The sequence below is a fragment of the Chiloscyllium punctatum genome, chromosome 21, assembly GCF_047496795.1.
Source record: "Chiloscyllium punctatum isolate Juve2018m chromosome 21, sChiPun1.3, whole genome shotgun sequence".
Lineage (NCBI taxonomy): Eukaryota > Metazoa > Chordata > Chondrichthyes > Orectolobiformes > Hemiscylliidae > Chiloscyllium > Chiloscyllium punctatum.
Genome location: NC_092759.1, coordinates 18,394,848 through 18,409,472, shown reverse-complemented (window position 1 = coordinate 18,409,472; position 14,625 = coordinate 18,394,848). Strand labels below are relative to the sequence as shown.

Here is a 14,625-nt window from a genome sequence, read left to right as displayed (position 1 = left end):
GGCGACTGGCTATTTGGCTGTGGGTGCAGCACAGTGTGTGGTGACCTTGCCCTCTTCCCCAGTAGCTGGGTATTTTTCTTTGGGGTAGTGACTGATTTTGGCCAGGGCAAGGTGAAGTGGTGACCCTGAGCCCTGAGGAACCCCAGGCTGGGGCCATCTGACATCCCCATTTTCAGCCCTCTCCTCCTTTCACTCACACTCGTTCCTGTCCTGAGGAGCTAAATATATCTCTGCCTCCTGTCAGCACACTGCGTCAGGGAGGGGAGAGGATATTGAGCTTGTCGTGGGTTGTGTGTTTTTTTTAGAGCTAGTTTTAAGGGCTGCTTCCTGGCTGTATCCTGGAGTTGTCCGTGTGGGTTAGCAAGGAGCTGGCTCCCTCTGTCCATGACTGTCTTCACCACTGTCCTTGGTCACTGTATGGAAACCTCCAGAGGCTTGTGTTGGCAACGGAGTTTTCCTTGGCTTTGCCGCAGCCGGATCAGGGCCTCAGCTAGGCCGGGGTGAGTCAGGGGATTCAGGGCAGGGAGGGCTGGGTGAGCTTCAGCGTCCCATTGATTTTGGCGGCGTTCCCACCACTCCCTGACCAATGCCGCCTGAAGGTGTTCTCGGTCTCTCAGTTCATGGGAAGGTCCCGTTGGGTCCTACAGTCACGTTAGTTTCTCTGGTTTCCTTGATCCTTCAAGGGTGGGTACAGCACAGGGTCAGGGACAGAGTAAAGCTCCTTCCACACACTCTCAGACTGAGGCTTCGTTTATTCAATTTGCCTGAAGGTAAAACCATCACAACTCTTTTTTTTAAACTAAAATTAAACCTCCCTCTACACTGTCCCCCATCAAACCCTTCCAGGACAGGGACAGCATGCGGTTAGATACAGAGTAAAGCTCTCTCTACACTGTCCCCCATCAAACCCTCCTAGGACAGGGATAGGGACAGGGACAGCACCGGGTTAGATACAGAGTAAAGCTAACTCTACACTCTTCCCCCATCAAACCCTCCCAGGACAGGGACAGCACGGGGTTAGATACAGAGTAAAGCTCCCTCTACACTTTTGAACTGAGTGAAGCCCTCGCTACGCTATCACAGCTAAACCATTTTTGAATTTGTCTGTCCCTGGTCTTGCTGTCTGTGGTTGAATCACTGGCTGCAGTGAGATTTGATTCCTGTGTGTTAAACAGACTCTGACTGGGCTGTGCAGAGTTATCGATGCTGCAATTATATCCTGTTCCTGGAAACCTGGGCCATAAGTACACAGTTAAATGTCGGAATGTTCTTGGTAGGACCTTTTCAGAAAGGTGTTCTCATGCTGTGTGTGATGACTTATTCCAGTGGATTGGATTCATTTCTGTTACATGCACTGTGATACAGTGAAAAGTCTTGTTTTGCATGCTCACCGGACAAATCATTCCTTACATGAGTACGTCAGGGGCATAGAATGGTAAATTGTGGCGTCACAGCTACAGGGACGGTGTAGAGAAAGACCAAATCTAATACATGAGAGGTCTGTTCGTGAGCGGGGAAGAAGCTGTTCTTAATCTGTTGGTTATGTGTCCTTCAAAACTTTAGTATCATCTGCCCGATGGAAGAGGGTGGCTGAGAGTATAACTGGGTGGGAGGGGTCTTTGATGATATCACCCACTTTCCCGAGGGTTGTGGGAAGTGTAGATGGAAGGGCTGGTCTGTGTGATGGTTCGGGGCTGTGTCCACAACTCTTGTCATTTGATAAACTCCTTGGAGTCAGTGGGTCACTGACCCCTCCTCTGCTCTGAGTCAGGAGGTTGTGGATTTGACTCTACCGCCTGGTTTAGTTTGGGCATCGACGCGTTGGAGTGAAGGGCCTGTCTTCCGTGCTGTAAGACTCTGAGAATGTCATCCCATCCAGACTGACTAGCCTGAGCGAGGGGCTGATGTTGGAGGGTCAGTACTGAAGAGGCCTTGGGAGCGAGTAGAAAGTTACCCCAACAGGAGGTGTACCTGGTACCCTGGGACTACGTTCAGCCCTCAGCCATTTCTTATTTAAAGAAACCATTTTGTTTTTAACTTGCTGAAATACCGATCTAAAGTGCTGGGAGAAACTGGGAAAGTCTGGCAATCTCCACGGGTATTTAGAGTCCAACGTTTTGACCTTAACTTTGGGAACAATCTGTTCTTTCCTGGGATGTGGCGGTGCGGCGGGGTGGGAGGGTGGAGAGTGAGATTGCTTTTGCCTTCTGCTCCTCCTGGGTGGTGGTTGACACACCATTCTTACGTTTTTTCTTCGCTCTCTCTTCCTCCCAGGTGCCGTGAGAGTTTGGTGATGTCCCCGTGGTGAGTTACGGAGGGAGAAAACCGAATGAACAGGTAAGCAGGGGAAGAGAATTTCATCTTTCGTTGCACCACTCTGTCCCCGTACCCCTCTCGGATGGTGAAAGGGCTTTCTGAGGTGTGGTGTAATGCAGGAAGTCTCTGGAGCCAGTTTGTACCCAGTGAACCCCCACTTGGGGAGGCAAGGTGTGAAGGCAGGGGGCTGCGAAACACTGAGCTATCTCCCCTTCCTGTAGCAGGGTCTGTGCACAGCAGTGACTCCTGAAATTGGGAATCTGGGAAGGGGGTCGGCCGAGTCATTAGACCCTCTCCGAGAGGCTGTTCTCCCAATCACCACTTCAACCCCAAACAATTCCCACCCCCCCCCAACACTGCTGACAGTGTGTACCAACCAGACAGTCAGTGGCAGGAATGATGATACTCCAGGTTAGTAACTCAGGGTCACAGGCTGCAACCAGGGGGTTGAATTTTGCTGTGGCTTTTATGAAATTTTGAATTTGCTTTGAAAATGAAGTTATCTGGGATTGAAAGCTCGCCGTTCATTTCGCCAATGTCAGTTTGTCATCAAAACCCATGCGGTTTGCTACGTTTAGGACAGGAAATCGGCTGTCCTGACCTGGTCTAGCTTACCTCTAACTCCTGGTATGCAGCATGGGGCTGAAGTTTTGATTGTTCGATGGACAATTCGTGTTAGGGCAGACAGCGACGTCCCCTGAGCCGGAATTGTGGAATCTTGTCAGTAGCTGTCCAGTACAGGCCCAGGCACCAGCTGCCTTGTTCAGTGTGTTGGAGAGGCAGGAACTGTATCCGTGGGCCAAAGTGAGAGGGGGCAGGAAACACTTCCTCACTCCAAACGGCAGCGGAAATCTTCAATTCTCTCCCCTGCCCCAGAAACGTTGTCGAAACTGGGTGGTTCGTGGGAAATTACCACAGAAACAACAGACCCTCTGGTCCAACTCATCCATGCAAGATCCAGCCCTGCTTACCTGTGTTTGGCCCACACTCCCCAACCCCCAACCCTTTTCCTATTCCTGTCCCTGTCTGAATGTCTTAAATATTATAACTACCTGGAACCGACCACTTCCTTTGGCAGCTCATTCCACACACGAGCCACCCTCTCTGTGGAAAAAGTTGCCCCTCTTTTAAATATTTCTCCTTTCCTCTTAAAAATTATGCCAGGCAAAAGTGAGGACTGCAGATGCTGGAGATCAGGGCAGTGCTGGAAAAGCTCAGCAGGTCAGGCGGCATCTGAGGAGCAGGAGAATCGACGTTTCGGGCAAAAGCCCTTCATCAGGAACGAAGGAACCATTTTAAAATAATGCCCGCTAGTTTTGAACTCCCTGACCTTGGAGAAAATGCCTCCTTTTATTTTTCACCTTATCTACGCCCCTCCGTGATTTTATAAGCCTCAGTACTCTAGTGAGAAGTCCCAGCCCCTCCTTTATAACTCAAACCCTCGAGTCCTGGTGAATCTTTTCTGCACCCTCTGTAGTTTAATGATATCCTTTCTATAACAAGGTGGCCAGAGCTTGGCAGATAGTATTCTAAAAGCGCTGTCACCCACGTCTATCCAATCTGTGATACGTTATCCCAATTCTTATAGCTCAAGGTCTGAGCAATGAAGGCCAGCTTACCAAACACCACCTTAACCAGCGTATCTGTACATTTTGCAAACTTTAAATAATAATGTACCAGAAACCCCAGGACCCTCTGTTGTCCAACAGTACTCAGGGCCCTACTTTCAAATTTATAAGTTCAGCCCTTGTTGTCTTCAGAGTATTAAATGTGACACTGGTTAGGGAAGTGTGTTTAAGACACTGAACAGTCACGATCTCTGAGAAGTGGCTGGAATGGGCTTGCAGGCTGAATCTGTCTGTCACACTTTTGTTACTTGGAAGTAGATTAGATTAGATTCCCTACAGTATGGAACCAGGCCCTTCGGCCCAACAAGTCCACACCGACCCTCCGAAGAGTAACCCACCCAGACCCATTTCCCTCTGACTAATGCACCTAACACTACGGGCAGTTGAGCATGGCCAGTTCACCCTGACCTGCACATCTTTGGACTGTGGGAGGAAACCGGAGCACCCGGAGGAAACCCACACAGACACAGGGAGAATGTGCAAACTCCACACAGACAGTCACCCGAGGCTGGGATTGAACCTGGGACCCTGATGCTGTGAGGCAGCAGTGCTAACCCCTGAGCCACCGTGCTGCCCATCTTGCTTTGTTGACTGCACCGATCCCACCCCTGGGATCTTTCTATTCTCGCTGGAGTGTGCTGCAGGCTCGGTGAGGGGACGTTTCGCGATCTGAATGGGTTTTCCTTTTGTTCCAAAGCCCCAGCCTTCTGCTTATCTTTGCTCAGATGACGATGGGTTCGAAACCGGAGAGCTACGTCAAAGAGTTCACCCGCCATTCCACCGACATGATGCTGAACCTGAACGAGATGAGGAAGCGGGAAATCCTCACCGACGTGAAGGTCCTGGTGGACGGAGAAGAGTTCAAGGCTCACAAAGCTGTGCTGATTGCTTGCAGGTATGTGGTGGCAGGGCCAAGCAAGTGGGGACAGGCCCCACCAGAGACCTGGATTCCTTCCAATCCGGTGTCTGTTTTACACTGGAACCCCCACTGTCTTGTCCCACCCTACTCCCACAACTTTGGAAAGCTCCCGATCTCTCCCACCCTGGCATTTCCCTGTCTCTGTGTCCTATATTTGGGCACACCATGCTTTCAGCAATCCAAGCTCTGAGGTTCCACATCACCCTCCCTCCTAAGACATCATAAGATCCATGGGCAATTTCCCACGGCCAATCCATCCTAACCAGCACACCCCTGCACACTGAGACAGATTAGCATTGCCAATCTACCCTAACCTGTACATCTTTGGATTGTGGGAGCACTCAGAGCAAACCCACGCAGACACGGGGAGAATGTGCAAACTCCACACAGTCACCTGAGGCTGGAATTGAACCCAGGTCCCTGGCGCTGAGGCAGCGGTGCTAACCACCGAGCCACTGTGCCAACCTAAGTGGCTCCTGCTCTGAATTTCAGTCTAATAATCATTTTGGACCATTCCCTGATATCACAGGACACTCCATCGCCAGGAGGGGTGTGTCTGAGGATGGGGGTGGGGGGGATTTGACATAATAAGGAGGTAGGGCCGGCCCTGCTCTGTTACTGTTTGGAGAAGGTGACGGTGACGGTGGTGACGGTGACGGTGACGGTGGTGATGAGTTGCCTTCCCGAATCACTACTGTCCCGGTGGAGGGTGTTTCTGAAAGGCTGGTTGAGGAGTGGACCCTCTGATAGCTCTCTCCTTGCCTTCCTCCGTCAGTGGCTTCTTCTACTCGATATTTTCAGACCAGACCAAGAGGAATGTGAGCCTGCTGACCCTGCCGTGCGGGGTCACTGCCAGTGGTTTCCGCCTCCTGCTGGAGTTTATGTACACCTCCTGCCTGCCCCTGGACGTGCGCTCTGTCACCGAGGTCCTGACGGCAGCCAGCTACTTACAGATGGACCACGTGGCTGAGACCTGCCGGAGTTTTGCCTGCTTCAGGTATTGGCGTGCTGTGGGGCTTGTGGGAAGGCTGTTGCAGAGCGCCCTGCCGTTTCCTGTGCTCCCTGCAGGGGGCAGTCCGTCTCCTCCTGCTTCCAGTTAGTGGGAGCGAGATGTTCGTCTGTCTGCTTCCCCAGGGCTAGTCCCACTCCACAACCGGGAGAACATCCTGGGGCCAGCGGGACGAAGGGGGTGTCTGTAATCTTACAGCAAGGAGAGACTGAGGACATCTGGGCCGTACACCTTGGAATTTGGGAAAAGTGGGAGGGGCCAATCTTATAGAAACATCCAAAATTATGAAGGGGATAGATAAGTTGTGGGGGGGGGTTGTGTCCACTGTCTGCTGGAACTAGAAGCCAGGGGCATAGCCTCAAAATAAGGAGGGGGTGGGGACAGATTTTGGACTGAGCTGAGGAGGAACCTCCACCCCCAGAGGGTTGGGAATCTGTGGAATTTCCCCGCTCTGTCCAGGCTACCTTGTTGAATGTGTTTAAGCCAAAGGTTGATTTTTTTTTTGAACAGTAAAGGTTTTCGGGGTTAGGATAGGTAAGTGGAGCTGAGTCTGTAAAAAGATCATGTTGGCTTTATTAAACGGTGGGAGTGGGCTCAATACGCCAATGCACTGAGGCTGTTATTGGGATCATGATGTATTTTTTTTTTAAAATAAAGCAATTAAAAATGGTGGCTACCTGCGATCAGTGATGCTCCTTCAATACATACCTTTGGTGAGGGGTGTTACAGAAACCTTTCTCTGTTTTCTCTACCCCCGCAGTGTTCCTCAGCTACACACCTACCTGAAGTCTCTGGACTATCCGCTGGCGTACTCCAGGGGGAGTGAGGACTCCGGTCTTCCCTTCGTCCCATCCAGGGCCCTCCTCCCCACCCGCACTCCCCACCTGCTGGTGGCGGGAGGCCCAGGCTACCTCTCCGAATCCGCCTTCCGATTCCCGGAGAGACGGGTCGCTCCACGTGGGTCGCGGCTGGATCCTCTGGGAGAGTTTGGAGGTCGGAGATGTGGCAGCTGGGCCGGGGGTAGGCCCGACTCGCGCTGTGAGACCAGGCCTCCGCGAGGCGGAAAGCAGCCTGAGGAGAGGGCGTTGGCGGGCAGGCCTGAGACCTGCGGCCTAGGCAGCGACAAGCCTCCCATCCCCTCCCCGGACAGTCCGCTGTGCTCCGACTGCCACCCTGGTTCGCCCACTGAGTCACGGAGCACCCGCTGTCCTGCCCAGGAGATACCGGCCCCTGACCCCAAGGCCTGCAATTGGAAGAAGTACAAGTTCATCGTCCTGAACTCCTTGAGTCAGCAGGAGGCCAAGGGCTCCTGTTCTCCGGAACCCCTGTATAGTCGGAGTGGGAACCCCTCCCAGGGAGGCAGCGGTAATAGCAGCAGCAGCAGCAGTGATGAAAGCTCTACCAACATGGAGGAAGAAACCGAGGACAAAGACCTAACATGCAAAAAACCGGCCAATCGGTAAGGCTGGCACAGAATGTCAGGCCCCCACCCTGACCTGTCATTGTCCTCCCCTCAGTCCGTGCCAACCATAATCCCAAATTAAACTAGTCCCACCTGCCTGCTCCTGGTCCATATCCCGTTCATGGACTTATCCAAAGGCCTTTTAACCATTTTGTAAGTGTACCCATATCCACCACTCCCTCAGGAAGTTCATTCCACACTCTCTGCGTGAAAAGGAAATTTGTCCCCTGTGACCATTTTGAAAAAAAAAATCTTCCCCTTTCATTTAAAAAAAAAATATGCCCCCTGGTTTTGAACTGTCCCACCCACCCCAGGGAAAATTACCTTCTTTCCCTCTCCCCCCCCATACTTATTCACCTCATGATTTTATAAATCTCTGTAAGGTCACCCCCCCTCGACCTCTTACGCTCCAGTGAACAAAGTGCCAGCCTCTCCTTTATAACTCAAGCTTCCATATCTGGCCACATCCCAGTAAATCCCTTGTGAACCCACTCTGGCGTGATCACGTCCTTGGTGGAACAGAGGCCCCAGGACTACACACGGTTCTCCAGAAGAGACTGCCCCAGTCTCCCGTACAACCTCCTGTCTGCTTGCTCCGCTGACCCTGTTAAAATAACTTCAGTCCTCTGAGCTGCTTTTGTTGGGTTTTCTTTTTAAAAGCTTGTGCTCCTTTTTATCCCAGTCCCTCATTTAAAAGCCCTGGCTGAAGCGGGGTCAGCCTGTCTTAGCACTGGCTGGGTCTGGACAATTGTACGGAGCTTCCTGGAAATTCCCATCTCGGAACCCTGAACCCCCCCCCCCACACACACACACACACACACACACACACACACACACACACACACACACACACACACACACACACACACACACACACACACACACACACACACACACACACACACACACACACACACACCAACCATCACAGCTACAGAGGGACATGAGAAGGGCTGGCTGCGCTGCTTCATCAGTAAAACAGCCCCCAGGGAGGGTGGCTGGCTGCAACTCACTGAGGGGGAGGGGGAGGGGGAGTAGGTCCCAGGAGGAGGTTAGAACAGGAGGCTCCGGGAGGGTGTGGGCGTCCATTTGGGAGGGAGGTGGGAGTTGTAGTGGCCTCTTCCTCTACTCCACAGAGGGAGGGGTTAAGCCACAGGAAATGGGGGAGGGGGTGCTCCATAACCAGACTGACACAGGGGGTGCATGGATGTGGGGACAGACTGGCACAGGTGCATGCAGACAGGTGGGCACAGATGGATGGGCTTTGGCACACACTCGGACACACAAACATACTGAGAAGGGAGTGTTGACACCAGTTTGCCAGCTGCTGTTGGAGGTGGGCGCAGACGACAAATCGAATCTACTTAAACTGTGACTCCCTTGGAGAGCAGAACTCCCAAGGGCTGCAGTGAGTGGAGATGTTAATTTTATCAAGGATGTATTTAATCCCCTGGGTCACTTGCAGAGTGACGGTCTGTGGGTGGAGGGAGCGGCGCAGCGAGTGGTGGGGGTAGGGGTCAGTAACTCCCCTTTTGCCCATTGCCATTGGAGTGACGTCTGTCTGTCTGTCTGTCTGTCTGTGTTGATTCCTGTTCAGGTCATTATCTCAGTCCCCAGCGTCACGCTCCTCCTCGGCCAGCTCCCTGTGTGAGCTCCACTCCGAACTCTCCCACCCCGGCGAGGAAATGCCAGAATACCACTCGGAATACTCAGACAGCGGCTCGGGTGAGTGTTAGGGAATGGTGCTGGGCTCTGCCTCCCAGGGCTTGGACAGCGAATCCAACCTGGGATTGAGGAATACTCCCTCCTCATTCTGAGACCCTGGTTCGAAACTTAGAGTCCCTGTAGTGTACAGAAGGAGGCCATTCAGCCCGACAAGACCATAGTGATCCTGCAAGAGCATCCCAAGTATCCCTGCAACCTCTCATTTCCCATTGCTAGTCCCATCCTGCACACCCCTGGACACTATGGGACAATTTAGCACGGCCAATCCACCCTAACCTGCACATCCCTGGGCACTATGGGACAATTTAGCACGGCCAATCCACCCTAACCTGCACATCCCTGGACACTATGGGACAATTTAGCACGGCCAATCCACCCTAACCTGCACATCCCTGGGCACTGTGGGACAATTTCCCATGGCCAATCCACCCTAACCTGCACATCCCTGGGCACTATGGGACAATTTAGCACGGCCAATCCACCCTAACCTGCACATCCCTGGACACTATGGGACAATTTCCCATGGCCAATCCACCCTAACCTGCACATCCCTTGGCACTATGGGACAATTTAGCACGGCCAATCCACCCTAACCTGCACATCCCTGGGCACTGTGGGACAATTTCCCATGGCCAATCCACCCTAACCTGCACATCCCTGGGCACTATGGGACAATTTAGCACGGCCAATCCACCCTAACCTGCACATCCCTGGACACTATGGGACAATTTCCCATGGCCAATCCACCCTAACCTGCACATCCCTGGGCACTATGGGACAATTTCCCACGGCCAATCCACCCTAACCTGCACATCCCTGGACACTATGGGACAATTCAGCATGGCCAATCCACCCTAACCTGCACATCTTTGGACTGTGGGAGGAAACCCACACAGACACAGTCTCCTGAGGCTGGAATCAAACCTGGGTCCCTAGCGCTGTGAGGCAGCAGTGCTAACCACTGAGCTGTCGCACCCCCCACTGCAGAGCTGCTGCGAGAATCGGCACTGACTGGGTCAAACCCTCTGAGCGTTTTGTTTCGGTGGAGTCTCCTCGTCTAAGCGGTGGAGTGTGCGGGCCGGTTAAACCGTCGTTGAGATGTTTGATGTTGTTTTACTTGCAGAGAACAGCCTGTTCTCCTGCAGCACCTGTGACCTGAAGCTGTCGGATGAGGACTCTCTGCAGCAACACTTCCTACGGGTGCACAGCGATGATAAACCTTACAAGTGTGACATGTGCCAGGCTGCTTTCCGATACAAGGGGAACCTGGCTAGTCACAGGACCGTTCATACAGGTGAGGTGCAGCCCTGGCAAGGGAGTAGTTTGTAGCAGTGAAACCACCCAGAGTTCACTCGTGTGGGCATCCCTGAGCAGGTCGGGATTTCCTGCCTGTCCCTAGTCTCCCCCAGCGGTGAGCTGCCTTATTAAACTGCTGGAGTCCATCCTGTTGACGTGTTTGAGCTCTTTCACTGACTGGGCCTGATTAAATTCTGCCAGTTCCCATGGTGGCATTTGAATGCAGAGCGTTACTGTGGACCTCTGGGGTACCAGCAGGAAGTGAGCACTGCAGGTTCCTGATGAAGAGCTTGTGCTAGAAACATTTGACTCTGCTGCTCCTCGGATGAACCTGACCGACTGAGCTTTTCCAGCATCTCGCTGTTCACCTCTGGGTCACCAGCCCAGTCAAAGTCCCACTGCGCCCAGGCCTCTGCTGGGTGACGTAGCTGGCACCTGGATTGGTTTCTGGGGGTGGGGTTGGTTGCTGGATGGAGCCAGGGGGTCTGTTACATTTGCTTGGGGACAGGGCTCGCTTCTTGCAGTGCTGTCCCAGCTCCGACATTAGAATACAGAGGGGATCTGAAGAGTGACCAAGGGGCGGTTTCTGTTCTGTCTGTCTCCAGGGGAGAAGCCATATCGCTGTACAGTCTGTGGGGCACAGTTCAATCGGCCAGCCAATCTGAAGACACACACTCGCATCCACTCTGGGGAGAAGCCTTACAAGTGTGAGACATGTGGAGCGCGGTTTGTGCAGGTGAGTGGCTGGCCTTTGCTCAGGAATTTCAGGCACCTTCGATGTTTGAAAGATACAGGCAGCTCATTCTGAAAGGGCTGTCCTTCCCACAGCGTTAGCATTGTGTATACACGCAGTCCATCTCCTTCCCTGCCCTGTGCTCACTGTCAACTCTTCTCTTTTTTTTCCTCCCTTCCCCACCCTCACCCATTGAATATGGAACTTCATTCCTGTTTCCCATAGCCCTCGAAACACTTACACCCCCTCCCTGTCTCTGTAACCCCCTCCAGCCCCTAAACCCCCTCCCTATCTCTGTAACTCCCTCCCTGTCACTGTAACCCCCTCCAGCCCCTACACTCCCTCCCTGTCTCTGTAACCCCCTACACTCCCTCCCTATCTGTCAGCCCCTCCAATACCAGCTCCTTCCCATCACTCCCTCACTGTGGGTTGTGCCTTCAGCTGCCTGGGCCCTGAGCTCTGGGACTGTCTCCCTGGACCCTGTCCATGTCTCTTTGCCCTGGGTATGAATATCTCCCCACGAGGATTGCTGTGACACACTGAGGGGATGATTTACTGTTCAGGGCACTGAATAAATTCTCACAGTTCACTTTTGCCATGTTGTTTTTTTTATTTCTCTCAGGTTGCTCACCTCCGAGCCCACGTCCTGATCCACACCGGAGAGAAGCCATATCCATGTGAAACGTGCGGGACACGTTTCCGACACTTACAGACACTGAAGAGCCACATACGGATTCACACTGGAGAGAAGCCCTATCATGTAAGGAACTGATTCCCTTCAGCAGCAAGTCAGACCAACCCAGGAACGTGTTCAAGGGAGCTTTACTCTGTCTCTAACCCCGGGCTGTCTCTGTCCTTGGAGGGTTTGATGGGGGACAGTGTAGAGGGAGTTTTACTCTGTATCTGACCCCATGCTGTCCCTGTCCCTGTCCCTGTACCTAGGAGGGTTTGATGGGGGACAGTGTAGAGGGAGTTTTACTCTGTATCTGACCCCGTGCTGTCCCTGTCCCTGTCCCTGGGAGGGTTTGATGGGGCACAGTGTAGAGGGAGTTTTACTCTGTATCTGACCCCGTGCTGTCCCTGTCCCTGTCCCTGTCCTGGGAGGGTTTGATGGGGGACAGTGTAGAGGGAGCTGCCTCTCAGTTTCAAAGGGGAGAGGGAGCTTGCCTCTGGATGATGACATGTCCTCTGATTTATTTTCAGTGTGAAAAGTGCGACCTGCATTTCAGACACAAGAGCCAACTGCGGCTTCACCTGCGCCAGAAACACGGGGCGATCACCAACACCAAGATCCGCTACAAGATAGTGCCAGAGCTATACGGGACTGGCCACCAATCCTGCTAGAGCAGAGTCACTCGGTCACACTAACCACAAGGATCCTCTGTCTGTCTCTCTGTCTGTCTCTCTGTCTGTCTCTCTGTCTGTCTCTCTGTCTGTCTCTCTGTCTGTCTCTCTGTCTGTCTCTCTGTCTGTCTCTCTGTCTGTCTCTCTGTCTGTCTCTCTGTCTGTCTCTCTGTCTGTCTCTCTCTCTCTGAAGAAATGACACCACGAGGCGAGGGGGGGACTCGGTGTTGCTCACCTTCCCCTGTGTATATGTCTGTGTGCATCTTTCCAGAGCTGGGCAGAGAGAGGATGGGTGGGTGTCAGAGGTGGGGGCGAGTGTTGCTTGTGTTGAGGGGGGAGCTGGAACACTGCATTGCCTTGGAGACTGTGTGGGATCGACATGGTGTTCTCCCAAGTATTTTATACACTGCTTTTTAATTAATGCCCTCACCCTACAGGAAAGTCCCTGAAGCTCATGGGATCTGGGGCCATTGACTGGCTCCATCTTTGAGCCTGTCTGCCCCTGACAGGGGGCTGTTTGTTAGGGGGGGAGGGGGCATTTAGGAGCCCTGTGCTCCCCATTTACAATCTCCCAGCTGGATGCTGGGATTGTGACTTGCTGCCTGAGCAATTGTTGCTTCCTCCGTGGTGGAGAAGTGAGTGTGTGTAGTGCACAGGCAGAAAAAGGCCATTCGGCCCCCTACACCCCAGTTCAGTTAGCTCAACCTGGTCTTCACTTCAGCTCCACCGCCACTTACCTGCTCTCCCTCCATAATAAGGGGGTGGGGGTCAGCGCTGAGGGAGTGGGCACTGTGGGAGGGTCAGCGCTGAGGGTCATTATTATACTGATGTTTGTGGGAACCTGCTGTGAGCAGATTGGCTTCTGCACTTACTCCATCTACAACCAGGACTGCCCTGGAGATACTTGATTGACTGTAAAGCACTTTGAGATGCCCATGGGTTGTGCAAGGTGCCATTGAAATGCAAGCTCCTTGCTTCCCTTTTGAGAACTTGGAGAAGCTGAAGGAATGGAGAGGAATGTAGCTTCTCACATCTACTCTGGGTTTGCTGGACAAATCTTTGGGGAAGGAAAAAAAAAGTCTTTCAATTGGAAGCCACTACTGGGAAGTTTGGGTCAGGTGACAGTGTCCCTGCTGAGTTGGAGTGTGTGTCTGTGTGTGTGTGTGTGTGTGTGTGTGTGTGTGGTGTTGAAGATGCTGAGGCTGAAATAGCAGTGTGATTCTGGTCAGATATCCCAGTGGGATCAGTGATCAGGATCTCCTGAGGTCCTGCTCACCCTCTGGTGACTCTATCCGCATCCGGTTAGTGCGTTCATCACCGGCTATGCCCTGGCAAGCAAGGACAGTAGACTCTCTGTCTCTGTCTCTGTCTCTCTCTCTCTCTCTCTCTCACAAATCTGAGCTTGCACCAGGTGCTGTCTGTCCAATCCCTGCCCTGGGTTAGCAGCAGGGGATCCCACTTTCAGGAAGCAAAATCATTCTGAGAACAGAAGAGCATCCGCTTTTGTTTTTGAGGGAACGTGGCACCCACCTTTTAAGAAACTTTGAGCACAAAGTTTGATCCTTCCAAGGTTTTGTTGTAAGTCTGGGTGGCAGGGTTTCTGAGCAGAGGGTAGCTGGCCTACCCCAGCCACACAGCAGTCTACTGCTTACTCATCCTATCTTGTCCTCGCTGTCTCTGTCAATGTTGCTCATGAACACACTCTTCCCTCGCTCCGATACAAGGTGCTTTCTTTTTTTGGGGTGGGTTTTTTAAGAAGTGTTTTAATTTCTTTTGGTGGGGAAGACAGCATCTTAATTAAAAATGTGGTTTATGTTTTAACTAGCTTTCAAAGCGATGTTTGGTTTGTTTTTCTGGACTATTTTGCTGAGCAAAAATTGAAAGACTTTCTAAAATATTAAAAGCTGTTTTTTTAAAAAGAGAAAATGATGTTGACAATTACTTTCTCTGTTAATCACAAAGGCAGCCATTTAATTAATTTGTGGTCTGTAACCTTCATGTACAGAATCTCCCAACAATACTGTCCTTTTTTAAAAAATATTTTAAAATTGCCTTTTAAGGTAGAGTTAGATTTAACAGTTATCGGGGGACATGCAGGAATGGAGATTTGAGGTTCGAATCCAATCAGCCACAATCTTACTGAATGGTGTTGCAGACATGAAGAACTGAATAGCCTACTGTTTCTTGTTTGTA

At 52.1% G+C, this 14,625-nt stretch overlaps 1 protein-coding gene across 3 annotated transcripts; it reads left to right on the top strand.

Moving 5' to 3' along the window:
- The first annotated feature begins 335 nt into the window (after positions 1-335).
- On the top strand, positions 336-14,334 carry LOC140492626 (B-cell CLL/lymphoma 6 member B protein-like). 3 transcript variants are annotated; one of them, XM_072591654.1, is made up of 10 exons: positions 336-500; positions 2,275-2,337; positions 4,670-4,839; positions 5,639-5,860; positions 6,633-7,331; positions 8,932-9,059; positions 10,183-10,353; positions 10,961-11,091; positions 11,711-11,848; positions 12,292-14,334. In XM_072591654.1, exons 3-10 carry the CDS (start codon positions 4,670-4,672, stop codon positions 12,430-12,432), a joined length of 1,800 nt encoding a protein of 599 aa, XP_072447755.1. In that variant the 5' UTR covers positions 336-500; positions 2,275-2,337; the 3' UTR covers positions 12,433-14,334. The 3 variants fall into 3 exon arrangements, with proteins under 3 accessions (XP_072447755.1, XP_072447753.1, XP_072447754.1); XM_072591652.1 differs by having other exon boundaries at positions 4,642-4,839; XM_072591653.1 differs by lacking the exon at positions 336-500 and adding an exon at positions 1,893-1,914 and having other exon boundaries at positions 4,642-4,839.
- Positions 14,335-14,625: the final 291 nt, after the last annotated feature.